The sequence below is a fragment of the Tasmannia lanceolata genome, unplaced genomic scaffold (assembly GCF_043159265.1).
Source record: "Tasmannia lanceolata isolate RefF3 unplaced genomic scaffold, GAP_Taslan_0.1 ptg000012l, whole genome shotgun sequence".
Lineage (NCBI taxonomy): Eukaryota > Viridiplantae > Streptophyta > Magnoliopsida > Canellales > Winteraceae > Tasmannia > Tasmannia lanceolata.
In genome coordinates, this window is record NW_027518689.1 from 21,705,107 (window position 1) to 21,719,465 (window position 14,359).

The 14,359-nt window shown below is 39.2% G+C and overlaps 1 protein-coding gene and 1 pseudogene across 2 annotated transcripts in view; one reads left to right on the forward strand and one right to left on the reverse strand.

Moving 5' to 3' along the window:
* Nucleotides 1–7,905, forward strand: part of LOC143888626 (histone-lysine N-methyltransferase, H3 lysine-9 specific SUVH4-like) — a 48,641-nt pseudogene extending 40,736 nt beyond the window's left edge. Inside the window, exons 10-13 of the transcript XR_013254606.1 lie at nucleotides 1,365–1,470; nucleotides 1,577–1,759; nucleotides 4,353–4,589; nucleotides 7,545–7,905. The product of XR_013254606.1 is annotated as a histone-lysine N-methyltransferase, H3 lysine-9 specific SUVH4-like (transcript). The remainder of the gene's footprint in view (nucleotides 1–1,364; nucleotides 1,471–1,576; nucleotides 1,760–4,352; nucleotides 4,590–7,544) is intronic.
* A 2,072-nt stretch (nucleotides 7,906–9,977) lies between these two features.
* Nucleotides 9,978–12,852, reverse strand: LOC143888627 (uncharacterized). Its single transcript, XM_077393065.1, has 5 exons — nucleotides 12,491–12,852; nucleotides 11,800–12,172; nucleotides 10,957–11,703; nucleotides 10,573–10,855; nucleotides 9,978–10,489 (listed from the first exon to the last, which is right to left on the reverse strand). Exons 1-5 carry the CDS (start codon nucleotides 12,850–12,852, stop codon nucleotides 9,978–9,980), a joined length of 2,277 nt encoding a protein of 758 aa, XP_077249180.1.
* Between the last annotated feature and the right edge of the window lie 1,507 nt (nucleotides 12,853–14,359).

The window sequence follows — 14,359 nt, forward strand, 5'->3', positions numbered from 1 at the left end:
AACTTTTGGTTCAGCCTCTTTAAGTCTTTCTATTGTATCATCTGCAGCTCTTGTTTGCATTGCCCGGAAAATTTCTTTTGTTTTTCCTAGATTCTCCTGGTAGGAGATCCCAAATACATCGCCCATTGCTAGAAAATCATTAAAACCTTCCAATTCAGGGTGCTCAGGTTCTTCCACAGCAGTCGATACCAAGACTCCCTTACCTTTGTCTCGTCTACTTGATTCACTAGGCTGCCCTACTTGACCCTCTTCCACCTCAAGGCTACCTGGCCCCAATCCCTGCACATCTTCATCCAGGGTTGCACGCTTAGATTCCAATTTTGTATTCGCCAGATGTTTCTCCTCTTCCCATAAACGCCTTCGCGTTCGCCTTTCCTTTTCTAGGATCTTGTTAAAAATGGGCGAGTTATGAAGGGGCGGATGAAGCTCCTCCTCGCTATTCAGGGTGACCTGGGAAGGGGACATACCCACGCTTTGACGAACTGTTGCCCATTCTTTCAGCAATTGCTTCTTACGAGGAGAAATTAACACCTCACTAGGGGTAGGAGATTCCTTCCTCGTCAATTTTTCGTTATATTTGAGAGTTTTTAGCAAATCCAAGTCCCCATCCACCATGGAAGTTTCTCCCTTCATTACGCTTCTTGTATCATCAAAACATGTTGTTCCAGTCATACTTGTACCAGGCGCGGTTTGCAAGATTCTCAATTCATGGAGACTTTCTGAATGAGGCTTTTTCTTCCTAACCTTCTTTTTAAGATGCTCAGAGCTGATAGCCCACCACGGGTAGCCAAGAGGAGAGCGTTCGGTCCAACGCCTCTTCTGAGATTGCATTTATGCGCACGAGTACTCTTTACATCTGAGCTCGAATCCGCTCTAAAAAACCTATTTTTTAATTTTAGAGCCTTCCGCTCCTCAGCCGTTTTTAAGCTGAAAAAGTCCACAATATCCTTTCTACCCGCTTTTCCTTTTGTGCCACGCAGCACAGCCCTAACTGACTTTGGAGCATTTGGCAGAGTCACGGGTCCCCTCAACTTAGCCTCCCTACTACCTGACGAGACAGTGACAAGCTCAGGGCGACCAGGAGGGTTGGTGGATAATTCGAAATTTGAAAGGGGGACCACCGGTAATTCGAAATTCGAAATTTGAAAGGGTAATTCGAAATCCTATTAAAAAATTTTCATCCATTGAAAATATGTCCATGTTCCAAAAGCTGGAAAGAGGCTACCTGAATTGTGATGCCTGTTGTGTGGTGCCCAACTATTAGTATAATTCAGACTTCAGACTCTTCTTTATTTTTTTTATGTTGTTGACGTGAAGCTATGTGTAATTTTTCATGAAAGTAAATGTCCTTGTGTTCCTTGCAGATTGGTTCAGGCCAAAGCCATTGTATTTGAGTGTGGGCCTAACTGCGGTTGTGGACCAAGTTGTGTTAATAGAACTTCTCAGAAAGGATTGAGGTACCGACTTGAGGTAATGATTCCATTGTTGTCTGTTCATATTTCACCTTCTCTGATAATATTTCTTTCTTATCTGGCATTCATTTTCTGTTTTAATGCATCGTGTTATCTCTTACTAGGTCTTTCGTACACCAAAGAAAGGATGGGCTGTTAGGTCTTGGGATTCAATTCCTTCAGGGGCACCAATATGTGAATACACTGGGGTACTTATGAGGACTGATGAATTAGAGGATAATTCTGAGAATAATTTCATTTTTGAGATTGATTGCCTACAGACGATGAAAGGGCTTGACGGACGAGAGGTGCTATTCTGGTGGTTGAAGACGTTACTTTACATACCAACATATGTTTCCTGCCTCTTATATGGCTGGGTAACTGTAGTGTTTTTTAACTGTGGTTTCTTTAAACTTCTTTTATGATGGGCATGATCGTTATATGCTCTTCACTACATGTGTTAGTCTCGCTTTTAAAAGCTATGATTTGTGGACACGAACACGAGTGTCGTGCCTTGACACGCACATGGAGTGTCAGAATGGCGAACCCCCAAATTTAGAAACGGGGACATGGCTAAATTACAAAGTATATATAATCATGATTTGTAGATACGGATTTGTACGTTGAGTTTTGACACGGATATGAGTTGTCTGACATGGCAGCATTTAAAAATCTAGAAATGGTGGCACGTACATGCAAATAAAATTGATGACTACTATCATAATTTGTAACAACATAAATATGATATTCATTTAACAAGCTAATAAATCGTTGAATTAATTAACTATAATTTAAAACAAATATGAGATTATCAAATAATAACGCATTCATCAAATTAATCTAGTTCTCTTCCGTTCCCAATATACAACGAGAAAGGGAGACCAATATGATGCAATAAATATAGTATTTGCACCAAACCACGTGATTGTTCTATAATTTCAATTCCTCCCCAACCCCAAAGATCTTATATGTTCCAACGCCTTCTTGTTCATCACCTTTTAAATATGTAAAATGGAGCTTGGTGCCAGAAGTCGGAAGCGCCCTGCTCAACAAAATCAAACCCCAAGCCAGCTAGAAAGGGATGATGAGGGACGCCAGCTTAAGTTCTATCTCTTACTACCGTTCTTCCTACGGGGTTTCTCCTTTTTTGCCTTATCTGTAGCTTTTCACTCTTATTTCTTTCTATTCCAACTTCTCGTGGATACTAGCAAAGAAGAATTGCTTAGCTGTAACTTATCTTCTAATGGATTTGTAGAGCATTAGGCAGCAGACAAGTATGACTGTTACCCACCCTAGAGAGAGAAATGGGTCTGTCTTCCTTTGGGGTGAGTTTGTTTGGGGCTTTAGGTTTATGGGAGGGGATATAGCAGCAAATATCAGTTAAAGAGGTGCTAAGAGAAGAGTTTATAATAGAAGAAGTCTTAATAATAAAAGAGGTAAACATAATATTCAATAATAAAACCAAATGTCGCACTTGACACGGTACAAAAACATGTCCACATGCCTACATTAAGCTTTACACTTCTAGCAATACCTTTAAAAGTGTCCAAAGGCGACACGTGTGGGCACGTGTGTCATGTCGGACACGATAGGACGTGTGTGTCGGCAATAATTTCAAAGTGTCGGCCAAACCATAGGTTAAAAGAGTCCAATATTGGAGCCTTGTCCTTTGATGGCTGGAACCTACCATTTGTGAATCATGCTATTATTATTATCTTTTCTTTTTTATGTTTAACCAAGAAATATTATGAAATGAAAAAATTCCAATTTGACCGAGTTGTCATAAGCACCAATATAATGAAAATGCACCCTTTATTATGACTGCATTACTAAAACTGGACACCTACCATGAAAGAAATAATTCTCCAACTACCGGAGCCTTATCCTCCACCTCCTTTTAGGCTATGGAATCAGCAACCTCTCTAACCTTTCTTAACATGTTTTGGTAACGAAAAAAATGTGGATCCCTTCAGAACTCTGAAATTAATCATGCTTGGGCATGACTCGAACTAGGATGGGTGATCTTCTAGAAATTCCTCTTTTTCACCCCTTCTTTCTCATTAAAAAAAGTGCTGGAAAAAACATGAAGAGATTAGCAAATATCCAGAATCTTCTAATTTACTTGTCTTGCGAGATATGTGTGCATGTGTAATCTTGTTGCAGTCTTATTTATCAGATTTTTGTTTGCTGTGTTAAACTAAAGTAAAATGACTCTTTTAGTTTATGATCTGTTTGTGTTTGTTGTGCTTTATTTTGTATGCACATTACTGCCATGCCATGTGCTGTAGCAACAATTTAGTTATTTTGGAACTGGGATTAGATTCCGACTTCGAAGTGACTCAGATCAGTGTGCTACATCCTAAGGGAGACTGTTAATCAGTATAACATAAGAAATTTGTGAAATTTTGGCTAAACATATGAAAACAGTGGTTTCCGACTGGCTATAACTTTTATTATTTTGAAGAAGAATGCTAGATTCACAGGCGCCCTTGCAAGAAAGGGAGCAAAGGGTGCCCCTATTGGTCAAATTCCACTAGGGACATTTATGATCTTAACTTTGATTGCCGTATTAAATGGGATTTGACCAATGCAGGCGCCCTTTGCCCCCTTTTTTTTTGCAAGGGCGCCTGTGATTCTAGACTCCCTCTATTTTGAAACATTACCTGCCTATTCTTTTATGGTGGGTAAAATTGCATTTCTTGTTACAAAGTGTTTTGCGTTGCTTAATCTTATCTTCTCTTTAACTTATCAATAATCATTTAAAGATGTGACCGTAAGCATTTCTTGTTACAAAGTGCTTTGTATAGCTTCGTTCTTGTAGTCTCTTAAACATTTTCAGTAATCATTTGAGGATGTAACCCTAACCATTTCAATATGTTCTGGTTTTGTTTTGTTTGATAGAGACGATTAGGAGATGTATCTAAACATGCAAATGCTCATCTTGAGGGAACTGTCGACAAGAAAACTGAAAGTGCTCCTGAGTTCTGCATAGATGCGGGCTCTGTCGGTAATATTGCCAGATTCATTAATCATAGTTGCTAACCAAATCTCTTTGTTCAGTGTGTTTTGAGCTCTCACCATGATATCAAACTTGCTCGAGTAATGTTGTTTGCGGCAGACAACATACCTCCTTTGCAGGTGATACATTTATGTGTTTTCTTTTCAATTATTTTTCAACCTGAGTTTTTCCTCCAACTTGTTTATTTGTTTTTGTTGTTGCATATATTTGCTGACAGAAAAGTGTTTCTGGTCAATCGACCAGATAACTTATTTGGTCTGTCGACCAGAAATACATGGAGGCCTACATTGTTTGGGTGATGCAAACCATTCATTTGATGGGCCCTGACATGGATAGGGTCTGTGCAAAAAATCGTGTTCATAGGATCATCCTAAACCTTGATTTTTGGAGTTGCAAAATGGAAATCTGTCCAGTTTGCACCTCCACAAATTGAGGGGTTAGGAAGATCCTCTGAGATGATTTTTTGCACACACCCTATCTACGTCAGGGCCCATCAAACGAATGGTTTGGATCACCCACACAATGTGGGCCCCAACTGTATTTCTCGTCGACGGACCAGATAAGTTATCCGGTCGATCAACCAGATAAATATAGCCCATTTGCTGATATATGATTACAGAAATTAATGTCTGATAGAATTATAATGCTAATTTCATGCAAGTCCTGCCCTTGACATTTACTTTAGTAGATAAAAGTAGGCCTAATTCTGGTCGGATCAGCCCATGTCTGGGTCATTATCCAGTCTATTCCTTGGAGCCTACGTTTGCTGTCTAGCTCACGATCCGTTTGAGTAGGACCATCACTCGGTCCATCCTAGATTAAACCATATAATGTACATGTGGTCTGCTAATCGAATGCCCCCATTTGGGGGAAATATGAACATCTTAGCCATTCAAATTCAACACTGAAGTAGTGAACAGAACTAGAAAGTGAGTGGTGTGTTGTTTAAGTTTATTCATGACGGTTACAGTGCTAGCAAGCAAGGAAAGATCACCAAGCAGGTAGAGGCGGAGGCAAAGAAACGATTGGAGGCTCCTACACAAAGGGATGAAGAAAGCAGGAAGGGCCAAAGGAGAGCAAATGCTAGGGGAGGGGAGATCAATCAATAGTTTTTTGCTCTTGTAATTTTATACTGAAAAGACTGAAAATAACCTTCATATTTAGCTTAAACATATTAAGCATGGTGGGTTTTTTCATCCCTTTCTCTATTTCTATTTCTACTTCCAGTTCTGTTTCTACCTTTATTTTAATGAATAGTTGTTTTACTTATCCTGACCCTTTAATCATAAGAAATGATTTTATAATGCAAATCCCATTTAGTGGCTCTTATTATGCGAGCCACTAGGGGATCTTGTTCAGCTTGTTGCTGACTCCGTTACCACCCACAAGTCATCTAGGTGATGAGGATGGAGCTTCTGTCGCGCAGAAATACACATAATAAATGTCACGGGATTGGGGAAGTTAGTCTAGAGGGTCGAGCTATTATTAGTCCGAGCATTTTAGTTTGAGTTGCAGTTAAAGCTTTATTTTAATTCGTGGGCATTTTTAGTAGTTGATTCTTAATCATGTAGTAGACCATCAATTTCATAATGGAACAAGAATTGCTCATTTTATTTTACTTTATTTTGTGGATTTTGATTTTCCCTCATGGGATAAAATTGGTTAGATACGGGATAAAATTGGTGATTCGGACTTCGCGATTTTAGATACGGAAAAAAGAAATTTATGTCTAAAAAAATTTGCCCCAAAACATTTCGTTTGCTGTTCCTTACTCTAGTAGTCTGGAATTTTGTATAGATTAATTTTGGAGCATCACTCAAAATTCTCAAGGCTGTGACATCTGGTTTTATCTTGTTGCTGAAACTTTAGTAATCTGATTTATATTATCTGTTGCTTGTTCATAATATTGAACTTTTTGGCCTAATAAACTCAATTAGCCATTTAATTCCTGTCTATCTCCATGTAAGGTGACTAATTTTCACAACTCCTTGCAGTATACAAGTAACGTAAACTAGTATCGAAGAATAAAAAAATACAGCAAACAATGGGTCAAAGATGAATATCATGTTGAAGAAAAGTAATATGGTACACCTTAATATTCTGAATAGAAAACAAAGCAGTAGCCAAGAAACTTCTTTTTTCTGTTTCTTTCTCTTTTATGTGAAATAAATAAAATAAATTTATAGTGCACCAAATCTACTTCCCTTTGCACTCACTAACAAAACAATCCTCTTCTAGCCACGAAACCATAGCAGACACTACCCACTTATCACCAAATTTGAACTTGCAGTTGGTCTCATTATGGATAGGCCGTGGCACAAAAATCAATGGATGGATCCTAATTGTTTGAAATATAGAAATTAGGATTATTCGAAATTGATGGAATGTACGATAAGAATAAGTATGAGACACGGGTTGGATATGTCTGATACATATCCTCATTTTCATCTTTTGCTTTTTTTTGTGCAATTGTTTCGGTACTGCTGTTTCATGTGTAGGCGAAGAGAGCTGGCCTTTTGAGCATAAATACTCTTTATCCTTTTTATATTTCTCATCATAAAAGAGATGAAAATCCTAAGCTGTGCTCTTTTTTTCTTCATATTCTGCATCATAAAATAATGAGATTCCTAAGCTAGAGAATGAGGTCTCATGGAAAAAGGGGTGCTGACCTGTTGCATGCTAGAGATGTGTTTGCTTTTCAAAATTCTAACGACATTCAGTTTAAATTATTTTGACATTTTCTCAGAGGATTCTTACCCATAAACCACATATCAGATCTTTACCGTATCTGTAAGCTAAGATTTTGGAACTTTTAGGATTCTTGTTCCATATCCTTGCAATATCCGATACCCGTTCCCATATTCAGGAATATCTAACTGAAAATGGAGGGTTAGAAACATAACCTATTTGTCCATATTCAGTGAGTAAAGCTCCTTTGATCAGATTGTTAGGTTGCTGGATCAATGTGACTTTGTATTGTGGATCGTTTATCACTTTGTATTGCTACATCAATGTGACTTTGAACTCTGTTGGAGAATTTCAGATCAATAAGTTGTTGTTTGTATAATATGCAGGAGCTTGCATATGACTATGGCTATGCACTTGATAGTGTCATGGGCCGGATGGAAATGTCAAGAAGATGGTGTGCTATTGTGGGGCAGTGGACTGTAGGAAACGTTTATACTAGGTGGTAAATATCTGCTCTTTTGCTTCATCTTCCTTTTTGGTTCTTCAGGCGAAATACTTCATCTTTATAAAATGTTGCCCTTTTTTTCTGTTAAGTGGTGCAAAAGTATACAAGAAAAAAAATGCAAAGAACTGAGAGGTCAATCACACGTGTTCGTATTTTGTAGGCTGATGTTCTATTGTTTAAGATGAACCAGTGTGTTGTACTCTTTCATTTTTTGAAGAATGTCAAAATTAATTGCCATTTTTGGTTTAATAGCTGAATAGTTAGTACGTATTACTGAGATACATTTGTTGACAGACAATGTGGTTACCATTTTATTAGAACATGCATACAGGTAATCTTTATTCAGCTTCATGTTGTTTTGGTCTTTGTTTTCTAATGCGGGTGCTTAAGAGGGAAGAAGAAGATAAATTAGAAATCAAGAACACAACTTAGAGAAGAAGAAGAAAATGGGAGCAAAGCTCAACCCAATTGATATTCCATCAATTACATAAGTTAATCAACATCCAAAATCCCCTCTCAAGATAGTGTCTAACTCTTTAAATAAAAGAAAACCAAAGCCAATTCGTTCAAGCTCCTCCACTAGCTAGCTTAGGGACTAACATAACATTAATTGCATAGGAACTCACAAACTTTGACTGTTTTGGGAACCCACAGACACAGCCCACAAAAACTGCCATAACTTTCTATCCTCTTGTCCAATTTTCAAGCACAAATACTTGTTGGAAAGATCTCAAAGAGACCTACAACTTTGTAGTCTACCACTTTCCATAATTCTAGCATTTAGAGGTCGAAAAAAGATATTCAAAAACGGGCCAGCAACATTACTGCAGGATTGCACCTTGGAACTCCACCAAAAAACACCTAGGCTTGACATGGGCTGCCATGTTGGCACTACATCATCATCTCCGGGTGAGAAAGAACTCGCTCACGAGTTCTCATCAAGCTCTCCATGATAAGTTGTCAAGTCTTTGACATTGAAAGTTGGATGAGTATTGATATTTGGAGGGAGCTCAATCTTATATGCGTTGTCGTTGATTTTCTTGAGAATTTGACATGGACCAATCTTCTTCTCCTTGAGCTTCTTATAGGATCCGGCTGGAAATCGTTCATTCTTCAAATAAACACACACAAGATCACTTTCATTGAAGATTTTGATTCGGCGATGAGTATTGGCCGCTTGCTTGTACCTCTCGGTATTTTCTTCAAGATTCTTCTTCACTTCATGAATCTTTGTCATGGTAGTAGCAAAATCTTCCGCCTTCTTGTTGGACAATGATAGATCGGGAATGGGTGCAACCGTGCAAGATCAAGATAGTGTTTTGGAGTTTTTTCATAAATCACTTCAAATGGGCTCTTACCGGTAGAACGATTCACAACATAATTATAAGAAAACTCCGCTTGAGAGAGCACCATATCCCATTGCTTGGGCCTCTTTGCCGCCAAACTCCTAAGCAAGTTTCCCAAAGTTCGATTCACCACCTCGGTTTGTCCATCGGTTTGAGGGTGATAGGCGCTACTATAGAGCAAAAGAGTACCAATTCTTTTCCATAAGCATCTCCAAAAATGATTAAGGAATTTAGTATCCCTATAACTAAGGAATTTAGTATCCCTATCCGAAACAATGGACTTCGGAACACCATGATGCTTAACTACCTCATTGAAATAAAGATTAGCAACATAAGAAGCATCCATAGTCTTCTTGTAAGGAATGAAATGGACCATTTTAGAGAAGCGATAAACAACTACGAAGATGGAATCATTACCTCTTTGAGTTCTCGGCAAGCCAACCACAAAATCCATACTAACATCTTCCCATGGAGCATTAGGAAGTGGAAGTGGAGTGTAGGTACCGGTGTTTTGAGTTTGTCCCTTGCATGTTTGGCATATTCGGCATCTCTTCACATAACGCATCGCATCTCGGTAAATGGTCGGCCAAAAATACTTTTCTTTCACCAGCAAAATAGTTTTGTCTCTTCCAAAATGTCCTCCCAAACCTCCCGAATGTAGTTCTTTTATAACATACTCTCTAAGGGAGCATTTTGGAATGCATAAGCGACTCCCCTTAAAGAGAAAATCATCTTGAAGAAGATAATCTGCATGCTTCCCTTCTTTGCAAAGCTTCCAAATTTCACCAAAGTCTTCATCATTTGCATACATGTCTCTAATGGTATCAAACCCTTCAAGTTGCACACTCAACGGAATTAATAAGAGCCACTCTTCTACTAAGAGCATCCGCAGCTTGATTGCACTTTCCGCTCTTATGCTTTAACACAAAAGTATATTCTTGTAAGAAAGAAATCCACTTTGCATGTCTTCAATTTAGGCTTCCTTGATTGTTGATGTGCTTGAGAGCTCCATGATCAGAATTCAAAACAAACTCCCTTTGAACAAGATACGATCGCCAATGCCGAAGTGCTTGAACAATGGCATAAAATTCCACATCATAGGTAGAGTACTTTTTCTTTGCTTCATTGAGTTTTTCACTAAAGAAGGCAATGGGATGAGCTTCTTGGCTAAGTACTCCGCCAATGCCCACATGAGAGGCATCACAATCAACCTCGAACATCTTCTCAAAGTCCGGCAAAGCAAGCACAGGAGCACTAGACAACTTGCCCTTTATAAGTTGAAAACTCTTTTCGGCCTCCATAGTCCACCTGAACCCATCTTTCTTCATGCAATCCGTCAAGGGGGCTGATATAGTACTGAAATTTCTTATGAATCGGCGATAAAATGAGGCCAATCCATGGAAACTCCTCACTTCTTGCAAGCCCTTTGGAGTAGACCATTCTTGAACAACTTTGATCTTCTCATCATCCACTCTAATCCCTGTTGAAGTTAAAACAAAGCCAGAAAAGCTAGGCTAGTTGTCATGAAAGAACACTTTTTGAGGTTTACATAGAGTTTTTCACCTCTCAAAGTGGTTAGAATAACCGTCAAATGTTCTACATGCTCACTTTTATCATGACTATAAATAAGAATGTCATCAAAATAAACAACAACAAATTTTCCAATGAAAGGGCTAAGGACTTGATTCATTACCCGCATGAAGGTACTTGGAGCATTGGAGAGACCAAATGGCATAACAAGCCACTCATACAAGCCTTCATATGTCTTGAAAGCAGTCTTCCATTCATCACCCGGCTTGATTCGAATTTGATGGTAGCCGCTTCTAAGATCAATCTTGGAAAATATCTTTGCACCGGCAAGCATGTCAAACATATCATCAATTCTTGGAATGGGAAACCGGTATTTGATAGTGATCCGGTTTATGGCACGACTATCCACACACATACGCCATATTCCATCTTTCTTGGAGTAAGTAATGCCGGCACCGCACAAGGACTCATGCTTTCTTTGATGTAACATTTCTTCAACAACTCCATGACTTGCTTATTCAACTCTTCATGCTCTTTAGGACTCATACGGTAGTGAGCCTTGTTGGGAAGATTAGAATTGGGAATCAAATCAATTTGATGTTGAATGTCTCTTAAAGGAGGGAGTCCATTGGGCAACTCATCGGGTGTGACATCCTTAAATTCCTCCAAGAGAGGTTCTAACTCACTAGGCACATTAAAGGACATTCCCAAATCTTTCGCCACTAGCATGTAAATGACACCACTACTCTCACTTTCTCTTACAAACATTGATGAAGTGAGAAAATTACTACCCTCCTCTTGTAAAGATTTGGGTGTCTTTTCCTCCTTACTAGGCAAAAGAACAATCTCCACTTTTTCCATTCGAAAGGTATATGTATTTTTACGACCATCATGGGTAACATTTCTATCATATTGCCATGGCCTTCCAAAGAGTATGTGACACACATCCATAGGGACAACATCACACCAAACTTGATCATGGTAATTCTTACCCATAGAAAATGAAACTAAACATCGTTTAGTAACTTTTACCTCATTACCCTTCTTAAACCATGCAATCCGATAGGGCTTTGGATGTGGCTCAGTTTTGAGCTTGAGCTTGTTCACCATGTCATGAGATACGATGTTCTCACAACTCCCACCATCGATCACAATGGTGCAAACCTTGTCATGAGATTTGCATTGGGTCTTGAAAATATTGGAACGGAGCCAATCATCATCGGATTCAACCTTTGGTGTAGCAAGTGCTCTTTGGATCACCAAGCTTTCTCCTTCTTCGGATTCAATTTCTTCATGATGTATGTCATTTTCCTTATCATATATGGGCTTATTTGAATCATCAACAAAATTATTATCATTTTCTTCATCACCGAAGGCCACTACTTGCCTCTTTGGACAATCTTTGAAACGATGGCCAACTTGACCACACTTGAAACAAGCATTTGAATTGTTTGGGCGATTGGGTTGATTTCCAACTTGATGTGTAGGGGCTGATTTTGAAGAATTTTTGTTCAAATAGTCGGACCTTGACTTTATACCTCCACCATGTGAAGATTCACCTTTAGAAGAAGGATAGAGACTACGAACATCCACATACTTTTTTAGCACCACGACGAGAAAGCTTAGCCTCCACCTTCAAGGCTAGTTGATAAGCATCATTGACGCTCAATGATCGGTGCATTTCCACCTCATCACGAATGAAAAACTTCAAACCATCAACATACCTTGCCACAAGTTGATCTTCACCCTCTTGAATATCATTACGAGCCATGAGTTTGTAGAATTCTTCGGTGTAGTCCAACACACTCTTGGATTCTTGGCGTAGGTTGTTGAATTGAGAAAAGATAATTTGGGAAAAATTCAACGGAAGAAATTTCTCCTTAAGCCTTGACTTCATTTTCTCCCAAGAAGAGATCTTACGCTTTCCTTTGCGGATTCTCATCTCTTGAACCTTATCCCACCATGTTGAAGCGTAGCCACAAGCTTCACATGTTGGCTTTCAGGTGTCTCCTTGTAATCAAAGAACTTCTCAATAGCACTAAGCCATTCAAGAAACTCTTCGGGTTGTAGACGACCATGGAACTCCGGCAAGTCAATCTTGACGGTGTCGAAATCACGATAGAACCTTCTCAACCTAGCCTCTTCACGAGTATTGGCGAAGGGATTCACATCGGATTCATCACTAGAACCTCCACGGCTTGATCTACCACGCTCACTATGAGCTTCTTGGCGTTCAAGTCGCATGGTAAGTTGCTCAACTTGTCTTCGAAGTGCTTGAAGTTCGTCATCCCTTTCATCTCTCAAATCTTCCATCATTTGGTTACCACGCCTTCCTCTACCTCTTCGTGCCGCCATGAAAATCAAATCGAAGCTAGCCCAAGAGAGTAACGTTGGCTCCGATACCAGATAATGCGGGTGCTTAAGAGGGAAGAAGAAGATAAATTAGAAATCAAGAACACAACTTAGAGAAGAAGAAGAAAATGGGAGCAAAGCTCAACCCAATTGATATTCCATCAATTACTTGAGTTAATCAACATCCAAAATCCCCTCTCAAGATAGTTTCTAACTCTTTAAATAAAAGAAAATCAAAGAAAATTGGTTCAAGCTCCTCCACTAGCTAGCTTAGGGACTAACATAACATTAATTGCATAGGAACTCACTAACTTTGACTGTTTTGGGAACCCACAGACACAGACCACAAAAACTGCCATAACTTTCTACCCTCTTGTCCAATTTTCAAGCACAAATACTTGTTAGAAAGATCTCAAAGAGACCTACAACTTTGTACTCTACCACTTTCCATAATTCTAGCATTTAGAGGTTCAAAAAAGAGATTAAAAAACGGGCCAGCAACATTACTGCAGGATTGCACCTTGGAACTCCACCAAAAAACACCTAGGCTTGACATGGCTGCCATGTTGGCACTACATCATTTTCACGGCCTCTCCCTATTCGTATTGCATGGATGATGAATGATGGACTCATATGGTCTTTGTTAGTGTAGATAAGCGCACTACTTCACTGTGTATCTTATCACAACATGGGTTCCTATTCAAAATAGAATAACATGTTTCCTTTGCTTTTGAGGATATGTTGAGATGAAACCCATAGCCCTACTACTACAAAAGTTGTTTTATCCTTCTACAATAGACATTTTAGGCCCTGGCTTCCCTTCCCATTCAACTTCAAATGGTCAATATTCAAAAGAATCTCATTGGTTCGAGGAGAAACGGAGGAAAGGAAAAGAGCCGTTGATTGATAGTAGGGCCTCCCTCTAAAAAGGATGTAATCCATGCCGTTCATTCAAATGAAAAAAACTGGCAGGACACGATTGTGGTGCAGAAAAAATTTAAAAATCTGATTGGTGAAGGCTCTGTGGTACAAAACGTGGCAGATTTTCCGGGTTTTTGTGTAGATAAGGGCAACACGTCTTATACATTTAAGGCAAAAGCGTGCGTGGGTAATCTCAACACTACCGTGGTTCAACCACGATCCCCAAAGGAGAACAGATGTCAATTGATGGGCAAGATCGATGACACCGCAGGCCTTTTGCATGCTAAAAAAAGTGACGTGTCTCTAAAATTAAGTAACTTGTCACCCATTGATGGGCGGGAGTATGTGGCGGAAAAACTAGAGGACACGTTAAATAAACCTGGTAGAAAACATGACAGATGGCCAAAAACAAAAGCAGATAAACATATCAAGAAATGAATACCTCATGTCTTCTTCACTTGGTCAATGCGTTCTCGGCGAAGATTTCGTGCCTCCGGCGGTAGAACGTCAGACCGGGGGCCTCCGTATAGCCAAAGGAACGAAAGAC

What these genes read in the sequence shown, in the direction of transcription:
- LOC143888627 (XM_077393065.1), bottom strand. Translation starts at nt 12,852, where the DNA reads ATGGAAGATTTGAGAGATGAAAGGGATGACGAACTTCAAGCACTTCGA. An exon ending in CTTCAACATGGTGGGATAAG is followed by an intron (nt 12,173 to 12,490) that starts GTTCAAGAGATG and finishes CTAGCCTTGAAG; the next exon opens with GTGGAGGCTAAGCTTTCTCG. An exon ending in TATTCTAACCACTTTGAGAG is followed by an intron (nt 10,490 to 10,572) that starts GTGAAAAACTCT and finishes TAACTTCAACAG; the next exon opens with GGATTAGAGTGGATGATGAG.